The sequence below is a fragment of the Lipophrys pholis genome (assembly GCF_963383615.2).
Source record: "Lipophrys pholis genome assembly, chromosome: 10".
Taxonomy (NCBI): Eukaryota; Metazoa; Chordata; class Actinopteri; order Blenniiformes; family Blenniidae; genus Lipophrys; species Lipophrys pholis.
The window spans coordinates 19,945,869-19,960,720 of record NC_137640.1 but is presented as its reverse complement, the minus strand read 5'-3'; the positions used below and the strand labels follow the sequence as shown (position 1 = coordinate 19,960,720).

The following is a 14,852-nucleotide window of genomic DNA, read 5'->3' as shown; positions in this document are numbered from 1 at the left end:
ATCCAAACAACATCATTTAATAAATGATTTTGAATTACAAAATATCTGTGCAAAAAGGTTCAGACAAAATACAAAGACAAGGCCTCTCTTGGTCAATATGCACCTAAACCTTCTGTAATGGGTACATTGTTATTAAAAATACAAACGTTCTTGTATGTTGCTTCTTTAAAAAAAAAAAAAAAGAACTACGTTAAAACAAAAATGCATAACAACAACTTTTGTTTTTGCCAAATACAATAAAAACCTTGATCAAGATTCACAGTCTTGTGTACGAGTGGTTTTTTGCACAGCTATATTAGTACTCATACGTTCTTTACATGTATAGGTCACAAACTCAAGATGCCTAGGTAGCTCAGTCTGGTTAGGAAAGGGAAAAAAACAAAACAACTTTAGGCACAAAGACAAAATATAATTGTGAAGAAAATCTCAATGAGAAAAATTGACCTAAAATGCTTTAAATACCTGGATTTGACAGAAAGTAACAAATCCAACGCAAAAAAACAGAAAAAAAAAAAAAAAAAAAAAGAGCAACCCCTTCATATTATATTTAACATCCATCCATCTTCTTTACCCGCATTATCCAGACTAGAATCGCGGGGCGCTGCGGTCTATCCCAGCCAACGCAGGGAGATAGGCAGGAGGCACCTTGGAGAAATCTCCAGATTGTTCCGAGCAGACAAGGTAACCACGACCTCCAAGCTAAACAAATGTGTTTCATAAGGTGTGTTTGTTTCCACTCTCAGGCAACCCGGACGACTGTTTTACTTCCGGCGATGCCACAAGTTACAGCCTCTCATTCCACACTCCGCAAAGATCAACCTCAAACTTTCCCATTCAAAATATACACTCGTGCTTCTTGTGCTGCACATCCAGAGTAAATTGACTGTGTTACATTTTGGTTTGTGTGGCGAATCCAGGCGACTGACAGCTCAAAAGTCTGTAAACGACAGTGTGACTGAACATATTCTACCAGGAAGACATAAAAACTGATGATTGTCTGCTACTCAGGCACCGAGTCAGGGGAGTTTAATAAATATTCTAAACTACAGAACCGTTGTGGCTGGTTCTCTTATTTCGCCTCTATATCATAATTGATGTCACATCGTGAAGGCAGGTGATCGCTGAACTGAAAGTTAATCACAAACATTTCTTCGTTTCACAAATCGTCGAGTGAAGGCACCTTAACGTACACCGATTATCTTCTGCGCAACATGGGACACCCTGGAATATGAATACGGACACCGGAAAGAATAAACAGACAAACTTGAAAATCGAAAAAAATATTATTTTCTGTTGCTTTTTTTTTTTTTTTAAAAAGAATCTGTATTGCTTGTTGAGCTTCTGATTTGAATCCCTTTGCGTGTCACCAAAGTGAGCACTGCACTGCATGTCAAGGAAAGCCGTTTCCATGTGCCGATAGAAACACCAGGTGAAACCAGTGTGTCTCACTCAATCTGAAGCCAGCTTGTAAAACAAGTGCTCATTTAGTGTAAAACAATTGTCTTTTCAAGTACTAGTGTTGCACATTTAAAAAACGGTGAGCGGAGATTATTTTTGCGTGTCCAAAATCAAACGCCATGTCCACTCAATGCAATTGAAAAAGAATCCAACAACTTGTGTGAGACAAGAACTAGAAGCTTAGAATCCATAAAGTAGAAATGACTGGATGCTGTGGTGATGAAGTGTTTGCCCTGAGACCATTTTAGCTGTGGATGATGTGGAGGGACATGAATGACTGTTCAGTAATACACGGTGGAGGCTTCATCTGCGGCCAGCTCTGAAGTCGGATGCTATATTTGACGGAGAATAAAAAAAGAAAGAGAAAGAAATGATGACAAAAAGAGCTCAGCTTCATTCCTCTTCTCAGCGTGGACTTCTGAACAGTGTGGGCCTGCTGAAACGCCATGTGTGCATCTCTCAAATAGTAATGATGAGGGTGCAGGTGAAACAAAAAAACATTCAGTTGTCATTTTAAAAAGGGATTTTGTGTAAAAAAACGAAAAAAAAAAAAAACAACTAACATGCACTCTTCCGATCTAAGTACCTGGACAAGAGCCTTTGCCAGCTGCTTTATTAGCTGCGATGCATGCCACTAAAACACTCAGGTATAGAATCCTCGTTCAAAGGGCAGAAAATATGACCTGCAAACGTTGCAGAACACTGCTGGTCAGTGTTGATCTTCATCTGTCCGCACTCTTGCTCTCCTGGCCTGTTGTTGTGGCAATATGTTCATTGGCAAGCAAGTCACCTCCTGACGGACTTAAAGGTCACCAAGTGTCTGAGACATCCTGTATGAAGCAGTTTATGTCACTGGGTTGTCGGCACAGGAACGTTCCGTCACAGGACAAAGGGTGAACTTGCGACGTTTTCACCTAAATAAAAGTTCTTTTGAATATATATCTTTGAATTTCACTCATTCATTCAGGACTTATGTACCGTATTTACAGAGGTTGAAATAACAACATGATAGTAAGGACACTTGCTTTAAACAGTAAGGCATTACAAACCCAGTCAGCTGTTTAGATACTGAAGTAGCTGCAGCAGTGTTTCACACAGGCGTGTGTGGAGGCCGCTTCCTCTGGGGCCTCAGAGTAGACTTGTGATACTAGATCCCTGGGAGAAACACGAAGTTTCTCATATCTGGGTCCTGAGCAGAAAGCAAGTGAGTCTCTCTGCTTGTCTCTACAGGTCTGCAGTGATGACCGTGTCGTTGTACATCAGTACGTCAGAGTCAGGAGCAAGCAGCGCCGACGTTTGTGACAGGTGGTCCAGCTGGCCCATCCCCTTCTGGGAAACTTGTCCATACACCTGAATCTGCCCCCCGCCTCCCGGCATGATGCAGTGGGATAGCAAAGGAGTGTTGGCGTCGTGGTTGGAGCCTGTGGTGGAGGGCACGCCGCTCACATGACCCGTGCTGGTGGAGCCACTGGCACTGCTGGGTGAGCGGCTTTTAGGAGGGGGCAGGTGGTGCTGGATTACCCTGGTGGGCGGAGCCGGGGCCGCAAAGTGAGCTGGAAAAGCTGCGTATCCTGGTGGGATGGGATATCCATTGACTGGGATGAAGCGCTGGTGGGTCTGGGGCACAGCCATTGGTGTCCAGGCTGGAATCGAAGCCATCTGCGCCGGCGTGGGGATGGCCTGGGCTGGGTAGAGGTACCCCGCAGCAGCAGCGGCTGCAGCGTATCGAGGGTTGCTGAGGTTGCTGACGGGGCTGGCGCTGAGCGAGGTGGTTTGAGTGGTGGCGTTGCCTCCTCCACCAGAGGGCGTACTGGAGCTGGCATGTGACGAGAGACCCTCCCAAGCTCGCAGGCGGGTGTGGACGTCCTTGAAGCGTGGTCGACGTGCTGGCCCCTCCTGCCAGCACTCAGTCATCAAACCATAAAACCTGAAGGGCCAAGGAAAATAAACATTTGTTTATAAAGAGTAAAGCTCATTAAAAAGATTAAGAAGTTGGAAACTTTGCTGTTTTCTATTCTGCAGCGATCGCACCCTACCTTGGGGGGCAGTCTTCAGGGCAGGGCAGAAGCTGCCGCTTCCTCACCATCTCCATCACTTCCTGATTGGAGAAGCCGTAGTACGGCTGCAGGCCGTAGCTGAAGATCTCCCACAGCACCACCCCAAAAGACCAGATGTCTGAATCTGTAGTGAACTTTCCGTAGGTGATGGCCTCGGGGGGCATCCAGCGAATGGGCAGCAAAGTTTTAGGCTGGATGCAGAAGTAGTCTGAGGAGTAGATCTCTCTGGAGAGACCAAGGTCAGAAATCTTTACGTGGAGCTGTTCGCCGACCAAAATGTTCCGAGCTGCGAGGTCTTTATGGATGTAGAAATGGCTGGCCAAATACTCCATCCCGGCAGACACCTGGTTCAGATCACACACAAGACAGAACGCAGCAGTGACGAGAGTTATGAGGCAGTAAAACATTCTTGTTCTTCATAATGATGTTCAAGAAGCAGGGCAAAGCATACATTTCAATATTGCTATTAGTCTATAGTTTAGGAATGAATGTAGTTTTCCAAATCTGTTTATTACGGTGTCTCAATGTAAAGTTTTATATGTGACGTTCATGCGGATTGTAACACTGCTTTTGATAAATGTGACATGCTTGAACAGCTGCTGCTATCCAAAACAAACTCTTTACATTGAACATGCTTCCAGAGCATACAGGATTTATCATCAATTCTTGGAACGAGGGTGAATATGTAAAGTAGCCAGACAGGGAACGTTTCTATAATATGATCCAAATTGTGAGCAAGTTTTAAAAACATCAGTTGAAAAAAAAAAAAAATCTGATGAAAAAGTGTGATTTTCATCTGATTTTTTGAATGGTTTGAAATTCCATGTGATGAACAAAAGTTAGAATCGTAATTAAAGCAGCAGCGCAAATCCAGCTATGTAACAATTAGAAGAATATTTATTTACATTTCTGACGCCTTTCAAACGTGGATGACAAATCAACACAAATGAGACACTTAATTGCTAAAGTAAAAGTTTAAAGAGTCTTCCAATCCTACCTGCATGGCCATGTGCAGAAAGTCCCCGTGATCCAGGCTGGATTTGACCGTGCCATCTTCATCACTGCTGCAGCCCACGTCTGAATGCGGGGATCGCATGATGAGGAACTCGTGAAGGTCGCCTTGAGGCAGAAACTCAAACAGCATGCAGACCGGCTGCTCCTGAGTGACCACGCCCAGCAGGCACACCACGTTGGGGTGCTGCAGCTCAGTCAGCACTGCCGCCTCCTTTTGATTGGAAACAAATAACAGAGAATGGTGAATTGTAAATAAGAGGACGCTTGACCATCTTAATCTTCTAACACAAACTTGCACACGCAAAGCGATTTTTCAAAATTAAATCGAAAATTGGGACATTGGAAGTTGCAGAAATATTATATTGTTTTGGGCGTAATATGACTTTCAATGCAAAAACACCAGCGTTATTATTCTAGAACAGCGACTGCCAAACAGTCTTGGACCTCCGGGGTTTGGCCTAAAAAACCCTCACATTTGCACGAGGCTTTGTTTTTTTCTTATGTCATGTTTTTATGTTGTTGTTGTTTTGGTGAAGGCCTAATTTGTTTGTGCGTGAATATTTTTGAGAGTGGAAGCATCTGCTAACTTCTGGCTACACTGTGATATGTTGGTGAAGAGATTTGACAAGAGTTTTTCTTAGATGTCAGTGTCTTTCTTAGAGAAATCCTGAGGAGCTTCAAGGGAAAAAAAGGTTGGACTTTTCTACTCCAGGTAATCTGTTTTACACATGTCATCAATGGCAATGCTTGTTACTGACGGAATTCGCTTGAACAACCTGCCAATAGCTTGATTTCTTTTTGGACCTATTTCCAGTGCAGTGATTTCAAATCTTATACAGTCTCTGTCTGCAAAATCAGTTCACATCTGGAGGACTATAACACAACTTGCTTCAAATGTCCAGCAGTCTATTACACCACTGTCTATGCTTGCTAAAGCAGGTTTGCTTTGTTGTTTACAACACTGCCATTAAAAAAAACCATTTGAATTAAACAGACAACATACCTGTTGAAATTCACCCCATTGCTGAGCACTGGAAACGTCTTTCAGAGTTTTGATGGCCACGAGTTGTGTCTGGTCCATGCCCGGCAGGTACAGGTGACCCTTGTAGATCTTCCCTAAAGCGCACTCTCCAAGCTCCTCCATGAAACGGACAGCCGACAGGGGAAGCTCCTTGGCTTTACTCTACACAGAGATGAGGAGAAGGGAAAGAAAAGGTGTGGCATTAAAATGACATATTTTCATTCTTTTGTTGGAGCTCGTTTCCTCCCCTTCGACTTTGAGTGCAAAAGTGAAATAACACAGTTTAAATAACACCAAACACCTGTTTGACTTATTAAGAAATTGGTGGGGAGAGCTGATGACTGGCAATTTGGGAAATATCATGAACTCTGGCAACGTCGTCACAACTCCTTAGCCTGAAGATGCAGCCTAGAGTTTGACTCGGGTCCTGGCTGAACTGTGAGATAGACAGGAGAGTCACAGACTTTTCATAGTTTATGTACCTGTGAGTGTTTACAAAGCCCCATTATGATGATGCGTCTTCTTTGTGAGGACACAAATGAATTCCCTAGGAGAACAACCATTTCATCCTTCAGTGAAAAGATTATTTTGGGTGGGACTATTGGACGGTTAGTGATGTTTTAGTGTACAGTTTGATGGCAGGAAATGAATGTGAGTCAATTTAATGTCCATTGAAGGTAATGAATGCACAGTGTGTGTGTGTGTGTGTGTGTGTGTGTGTGTGTGTGTGTGTGTGTGTGTGTGTGAGAGTTGAGAGAAGATAAAAGGTGAGGAGAGGCTGGCGGTTGGCAGAGATTTTCGGATTCCAGGAACTCTGAGATGATTAATGAAATTCCTCTGTGAGCAGGACACACGCACACACACACACACACACACACACACACACACACACACACACACACACACACACACACACACACACACACACACACACACACACACACACACACACACACACACACACACACACACACACACACACACACACACACACACACACACACACACACACACACACACACACACACACACACTCTGAGGGGGGTGCTGAGTGTGTGTGCTGCATATTATGAGAAGCACAGATGTTTTAAGTTATGAGTTTGTCTCACCCCGTCTTTTCACCCCACACCCAGACTCTCTGATCCTCTTCACACCACCACAGGTTTGTGTGTGTGTGTGTGTCTATGTGTGTGTGTCTATGTGTGTGTATTCTAACAGTCAGTGGCCCCTGTGTGACCCTGCAGCAAAGCCTTATTACACAAAGTTGTAACAAATGGGAAATAGAATTCATCATTTATTATATATGAACTTGTGCCTTCAAAGAGTACATTAAGTGTGTGTATGTGTTGTAGAATAGGTGAAAACTACACTGGTGATACCTCTGGTACCTGCACACTTTTGGCTCAGAGATCCTGCGATCCACAGCGACCTTAAAATCTACAGTATAATTCTACGACTGCATGGTTGTCACATTAAAAAACTCTCTGTAATGTCCTGTAACCGTGACTCCTTGCAGATATGGGATTTTCATTTAAACACACCAAACAACACACGAAGAAGCTCATATTTTAGACGAGTAAAATAAATAAATAAATAAATAAATAAAAACAAAAGCCAGTCCAATCCGAAAAACTAAAATAAACCACAGACATTAATGGCGGCTGACATTTTGCAGTCATGTCTACAACTGTCGATGATAATGTTACATGCATTAACTTAAGCATCTGCTTCAGTTTGCCCAGGGAGACACGCTGTCTCAATAACCCTATATCCTCTACCTAAACCAGCAGAATTATATGGAAAAAGATAAACAGACATGATAGGACGGAGTGTGCGACCTTCGAAAGAAACATGATCCACATCCTGGTGCGAGCTGTAAGCTGGAGTATCTGCATTACAAAGACTGTCTATAAAAGCAGGAGAGGAGGATGGAGAGGAAGGGAAAAAAAAAAGTTTAGGGAGGGACAGACGAAGAGCAACAAAATAAAAATAAAAAAAAAGATGGATTAGGTGAGAGCAGGAGGGAGAGGAGGGGTGTGAGGTGTGGAAAAAGAGACAGCGGGAAAGAAATAAACAGAGAGAAAGAGCTGCAGATGAACATTCTTGGACCTGCTGAGATCTGATGACACAGATCTGAAGCTCCGCCTGAGAGACAGCTCATTTCCACACACTCGACCCCGCAGCCTCCGCATGCTGGGACGTCTCTCACTTGACACACAGAGTGTTGTGACTCCTTCTGCAGGCTGTTCTCATGACAGAAAGACAACCAGAGCACAGCAGCGCTTGTTCAGAGACCCGGTGGAAGTCCAGAGTGCAGTGTGAGGGTCCACACTGTCACTTTATTGTTCAGGGGATACAACCACAGTCAGTGTTGATCAACAGACTGAAAACTACATTACAGGTAGTTTTTTATAACCTATACAGTTACTGCAAATATTAAGTAGCTCGCTACTTGGGAAAAGCACATTTTATTGCTGGTTCTAATTTTTCCTTTCAACTTAGGTGAGAAATTAGCGAAGCTGTCATCATCGTGTGAGTGAGTCTAATATCGAATTTGCTTATTCGGGCAGCTATTTGAAGGAACATGCTCTAAAATCTGGATGTAATTCTTTAATGATCCAATAACGCCAGCATTGTTTGCTGACTAACAATGTATTTTAGTCAATACAGGAAACTGTTACCATTACGTTCAATCAGCGATCTTTCGTGTTACTCTTATTGGGTTGGTTCAGAGTTACTCCAGTAAACAGGAGTTTGAATGAAACAGCAACTGTTAAGAGAAGAACTTTAGGTAAAGATAAAGCGAAACGTCCTCCCATTGAGCAGGACAGAGAGACAGCAGCTCAACAGCTCTCTCGCTCTTGCGTGAAGGAAAAGTACCAGGGAACAAGCCTGATGAAAATTCAGTAACTGTGATTAAATCAAACATTTTATATTAACAGACAACGACTTTACCTTTGGCTTGTATGCAGTTGCGAGCATCGACATCTCAACGTTTTGTCCTCGGACCGGTTTGGGCTGGCGCGGTGCAGGAGGCCTGGGGGACTTCTGGTTGTTGCGGCACACACAAATGAAGAGAAAAAGCAGTACGATGGCCAAGGGTATGGCGACACTGGGAACCAGGATGTACAAGATCTCCATGTTGCCTCCACCTGACTTGTCCTTGTGATCTGATGAGGAGACGCAAACAGGGAATATATTATATATGCTGACTGAAGACTTACTGATGTTTCCAAAAGTGGCATTAGTACATTTTTATTCGACTTGAGCACACTCTCAGGAAACACCCCCCCCCCCCCCCCCATTATTAACAGTAGTAATACTGACTCAAATGATGCAAAGAGAAACAACCGGCTCACTATTTGCACTAGCTCTCCCAGTCACAAGCATCATGCTTTATGTTTTTCAATCTATTCTGAGAGGAGCAGATGAATTCAAATACATTCCATCCATTTAAGTTCAAATGTGTTCATACGGAATGAAAAGAAATCAGAATGAGCAAACATTTGTATGTTCAACAGAAAAAGTGTTCATGTTACAAAGATGACATAACCAAGGGCTTTAATAAATAAATTCGGGGCGCTCACCACAGATGGGTATGTCACACAGCTCCATCCGGACGCCCTCATCCAGCGTGAAGCACCAGGGGGCTTCGTGTTTGTTGCCCGGGTTACGGCAGTACGAGTGTCCCCCGTTCAGCTCCGTGTAGCGGACGGCGAGGTACGTGTGGCTGTGAGGATACTGCGAGTTCCACGGCTGACACTGACGCCCCGACTTGGTCATACTGACCGTCCCTCTGTACTCGGCTCCGCTGTTGTTGTAACACTTGTGATCTGGAGAGGGCAGGTGGGGGGCAGAAAGATGAGCTCAAAGCTTTTACCAACTTGAAATGAGGTATTTCTCGCAGGAGTCAGCATTCAAAAAGTCACATCCATATTTGAAAACAAATATCAACTTCAGCTCAACAAATGATGAAGTTAAATTGCCTCTAATTAACCATCACATGTGTGAGTTTCTCGCCTGCTTCACCGGCTTCAAGAGGGTGAACTCTCTTTTGGAAAGTAAGTAAGAGGGTACCGTGCTTTTTGGGATGGTGAATTTCAATGCAGCGGGAGAATAACAGAATATGTTTTTATTCTTTGTTCCATTCATAAAACTATGAACATCCTTGAAGAGTAAACTCACCAACATTCTATGTGACCTCCTCTGCCAGATGTCATTGGTCATACATCATAATAGACTGTTACTCCACAGTGACAATACTGAGCATTATACTAACATCACACCATTTTTTTTCAATTTTCAATTTTGTGCACTGAATTTCTATTGCATGTTTTTGTACCTGAAATTAAAAATCACAAATAAAATATTGAAAACACTTCCATTTACAGCATATTTTGAAGAAATGGCAAATAAAGCTGAATAAATGATCATTCAAACTTTTAACATTTCTGTCTGTCAAATAGTATTGGTTACTTACTGAATACCCAAGAGTACAACACAACCTCACTCTTTCTTTACAGACTCTAACCCCAACTGCACAAATTCAGTCCTGGAATAGACAGAAAAAAATCCACAAATCCCCCAAAGCAAGATTCTTTATAGATTCATATTCCATAAAGGGTTCAAAGTTAAATCTTTTTAACCCTTAAAATCATATGCACCCGGCTACGTACAAAGCTCAGTATGACAAAAACTGCTCTCTTCAATCTGTTATAATGAGTGCTGGTAGTAAGGAGCAGCTCTTACTTTTATTAATGGATTCAGCCATCGGGATCCCGATCCTCAGACAGTTTGCGGCCTCCGGACTGTCGAAGGCAGCCAGGTCCTCACAGTTTGGCAGTTTGAGTCTCTTCAGTATAATTGGATTGGAGCGGGCGATGATATACTCCGTCTTACACAGGTCATTCTCCAGGATCTCACATTCGTCCTTACAGAGGTCCCGAGGCTTGTCGGTGCCGGAGCTGCGGTCGCATGTTGGGAAGGCAAAGTGGCAGAGGGAAGGGATGGCAAACTGGGAGCAACGATCCGACAAATGGTTGGACGTCCCAATCATGGTGAATGCGGCTGAGAATGAGGGAGAAAGAAAAACGTTTCCAAAGAGAACGCTTTAATTTCACAATTTATCCACAATAAAAAATAAAAAAAAAGATTACTTTCACAGTCGATAGAAGGAGGAATTTTGTTTTAAACACATTTGAGATGACTGTAAAACTAATGGTATTACAGATGAAAAAAAAACCATCAAATGCATGTACAATGAAATGTAAATCATGTAGCGTGAATAAGCAGAATACTATTTATAACTTTCATCAAATTAGAAACCATATTTCTTATATATATTTGGAGAAGAGCTGCTTAGTCACAATGTCATACTCTAGTAGTGAGGATCACATTTTAAAGGCCTGAAATAAAAGTTGCTCATGTGTTTGTGTGACTGAACATCTCTGTAAGTTTCTGTGAGTGAGTGAGTGAGTGAGTGAGTGAGTGAGTGAGTGAGTGAGTGAGTGAGTATATGTTATCTTAGTTTTGCAAGCTCTTAAAGCCATTTGTTATATTTCCCACGAATATTTTACATTGTTTTTAAAAAAAGGAAAAAAAGATAAATGTTCTGGAATATCGATTAATACACATTTAAAAAAAAAAACAGAAAACTAGATGACAGTGATTTAAGTAATCCTGCTCCCTCTTTGCACTAGTTTAGAGTTTAAAAGCTAATAAATACAACTTGTTATGTCTGCTGGGCTCTTTAAGAATCTGCTGACGAGAATAGCGAAGTCCTAAATGTATGAGTCAGAGTGAAACTGTACAGTTATTGCAAACATATGCCTTCCTGTACTTGTCATTATCAGTAAAGCTGCAACGGTTAGAGCAGGAGACAAGCAAATAAAAAGTAGATAAGTAAGGCTGGCTTCAGTCCAAATGTTCCTGCAGCACATGTTGCTTGAATAGAATGATCATAAAGATCAATAAAGGTGATATTAAATCCAAAATGGTAGACAAGGACACTCTGGCTATAGTACTTATGATTTACAATCCCACTATGTAGTTATTACGACTCTGTGGCCTCATAAATCTTAATTATCACTCGGCCTTGATGTAACAGATGAGAGTCTGAGATTAGAGGCCTCTTTGTCCCAAAACTGTTTGGAAGAAAAGTGAACAGTGGCATTGATGGAACCAATAGCACAAGCTTTAAAATGACCTCTGTGGACAGAAAAAAAACATCCAAAACAAAAACGTATGTCCGTGTCTATAAAAGTATAAACACAGTTGTGTATAGCAGTATCAGATGGTTTGTAGGTCATATTTGCATCATCATGGATGGACTTTCTTTAAAAGCCAAGAGCATATTATATAAGTTTTATCTTATAGAAAACATAATCTACATAAATTGTTCACTGATTCAGAAATAAAATGGGTGGACACTTTGAGGTTTCACAACAGGACATAACATCCAAATATAATAAAAAAGAAGACAAAACAGGTCACCAGGACAACTTTAGGCTTTGTTGATGTGGAAAGAAATTGTTAGTGCCCACTTTGTTATGATCATTTAGACCATCTAACGTCAACCGGTACCAAAGCCCTGAAATCAATTTTGCATTTATAAGGTAACCAACGCTTGACATGGAAGGAAAGCCTCTGTAGTTTGGAGCAATGTCGAGCCGGACTACATTATATGGAGAGGTGTTTCTGAAATGTTGGCCCTTCCTTTGACGTACATGAGAAATGTCACAAACACCCCTGAAAACATTGCAATCCCACAGATCTGCAAACTACAACCTTCAAATATGAACATATACATAAATCAAAACCGTTCAGATGATCTCAAGCAAAACTGAATATTATATTACCTTTGTAAACTCATAACTTATATCCAAGTTGTTTGACTGGATTTCATTTCATTTTATAACAAACTGATCAGAAATGATTATGATAAACAAACGTTATATAATGTAATCAATCAATCAATGAGTAAGTGAATGGATGAATGCAATCATAGTACTGTTGTAGTATTAAACTGCAGCTTCAATAGGATGAAGAAAGTGAAAGTGGTGGAAATATTGCCAGATGATTCTATTAATCATCTGAACCTATTACATACTTTAAAGTAAATGTATGCAATATGCATTTACTGATGGAAACTGCACTTTTACACTGTTACAGAGCAAATATGTCTGTGTGTTTATATTGTTTTTTGTGTGTCTCCAACTCTGCAGCGAAACATTTATTATTGATTATGTATTCTAGGTAGCTTTGGTTACGATTAATGAACATCTGTAAAAATTGAGTTCATGCTCAAAGATTTTCAAGGTGGCAGCACAGAAATACCTGTTTGACAATGAATAGAAACTCTGAAGAAAGTATCACCATGCTATTGTAGACAATATATGTTATAAATTAAATTAACATATGATGCATTTTGTTAAAAACATTCTCGAGATATTCCCTCGTGCAAATACACTGAATAGTTTTTTTAAAGCAGGATTAAACTCATTAAATCCAGTGAATTGTTCTCACCTGTTATCTGTGTCTCAATCTCTCCCTGCATCTGCAAAGAGTCGACAAAGATGCTGCGGTTACCGATGAAGCGAGCGCAGGCGATGCCTCTGTACGGCTGGCAGAATCCTTCCTCGTCAAACTCCTCCCTGAGAGGTCACAGAGAAAGATAAACATGAGGGACATCTAAAGGTTCAAGCAGTCTGAATCATGATCCCACAGCTTATCTGCTGGAGGAGAGTTAAAACACCTGCACAGATACACCACTAGAGGTCAGCATACATTTAAACATGCCAAAAATATTCACGAGCTGATGCTTCTTATACTGAAAGCCTGTTTCATGTTGCTGCCTCGTCTTTGCTAAAGAGAAGTCTCTCTCTCTCTCTCTCTCTCTCTCTCTCTCTCTCTCTCTCTCTCTCTCTCTCTCTCTCTCTCTCTCTCTCTCTCTCTCTCTCTCTCTCTCTCTCTCTCTCTCTCTCTCTCTCTCTCTCTCTCTCTCTCTCTCTCTCTCTCTCTCTCTCTCTCTCTCTCTCTCTCTCTCTCTCTCTCTCTCTCTCTCTCTCTCTCTCTCTCTCTCTCTCTCTCTCTCTCTCTCTCTCTCTCTCTCTCTCTCTCTCTCATGATTTAATAATAGTCTTCTTCATTCCTGTTATGACAGAAAGATGTCACCATGAACCATAATTTGAAACACATGCACAGAAAAAGTGAGTTATGTTTTCACAACTTCAGCATGTTTATTTCCCTCGGTGATCCCATCTCGTCTGGGTCCTTTTCTGACTTAATGTAGCATTTCCTGCTGTTCCCCTTGTTATTTTTTCCCCAACACACTCATCTTGCTTCTTGTTTTGTCTTAATCTCCTACCTCTGCTTCTCCGTACATACACAGATGAACACACAAACATGCTCGCCAACAAGCGGTTTGCTCGGTGTGAGTTCACCGTCTTATCTTTTAAGCTGTGCCACATGGGGACTTTAAGAACATGCACAACCGCAATATGGCACAGAGAAGTGCATGATGCCACCGCACGAAAACACACAACACTGGCGGACATGACGCATGTCTTGACGTTTCGCTGTGTCAGTAATGACAAGCAGGAGCACTTCTTTGAAACGGACATAGTCGTAAAGATTTTTTAAAGAACTAATTACATTAGATAATAAAGATAATAGAAACAGTCATTAGGTCTGATTTATTTATAGATTTTTAAAAAAATCCTCAAAACAACATGGGGAAAAAAGATTTATACAGTCCAGCCAGCACATAAACTTGAGAAATTCTAGAAATTTGACACACGCACCATTGAGCACAATTCAATTAAACCATGTGCGATTCATTAAATATGATGACATTGCACAGAAAAAAACCCCACAATTTACGGTCATTTCCAAGATCAATCAATCTGTTGTAATTGTTACAATTAAAGCCATAAAGCAACTTGCATCTTTATTCATAAATATCCAGTTAATGCCTGTTTATTTGAAGCTTTGTGAAGGAAGTTACACTGTGTCGCCTCCCATTACATAGCACTTCCTGCATTTCACTCTTTTATTATCATCCAAACAAGCCTGTCAGTGTTTGTTGACAAGAGTCAGTTAGTTTACTAGGGACATAACAGAGTGTGAACTACACAAATTACTCCACAAACCCTAACGGTTTGTAATTAGCGCAACACTTCGAGCACTTAAGTGTTTTAAAGATGCAATCTAAAACAAGGTGACAATGGTGTAGACCTTGCACACAAGAATGCACATTTTTTCCACTAAAACATGCACGCACACACACAAAAAGGCCCAGTCAT

At 41.5% G+C, this 14,852-nt stretch overlaps 1 protein-coding gene across 1 annotated transcript in view; it reads right to left on the bottom strand.

The window, feature by feature from the left end:
* Positions 1–1,312: 1,312 nt before the first annotated feature.
* ror1 (receptor tyrosine kinase-like orphan receptor 1) overlaps positions 1,313–14,852 on the bottom strand; it is a 131,435-nt gene continuing 117,895 nt past the window's right edge. Inside the window, exons 5-12 of the mRNA XM_080473540.1 lie at positions 13,075–13,202; positions 10,300–10,617; positions 9,138–9,383; positions 8,506–8,720; positions 5,533–5,712; positions 4,513–4,740; positions 3,495–3,859; positions 1,313–3,385 (exon numbers count right to left, since the gene is read on the bottom strand). Coding sequence (XP_080329666.1) covers positions 2,683–3,385; positions 3,495–3,859; positions 4,513–4,740; positions 5,533–5,712; positions 8,506–8,720; positions 9,138–9,383; positions 10,300–10,617; positions 13,075–13,202 — 2,383 coding nt within the window. The 3' untranslated portion in view covers positions 1,313–2,682. The remainder of the gene's footprint in view (positions 3,386–3,494; positions 3,860–4,512; positions 4,741–5,532; positions 5,713–8,505; positions 8,721–9,137; positions 9,384–10,299; positions 10,618–13,074; positions 13,203–14,852) is intronic.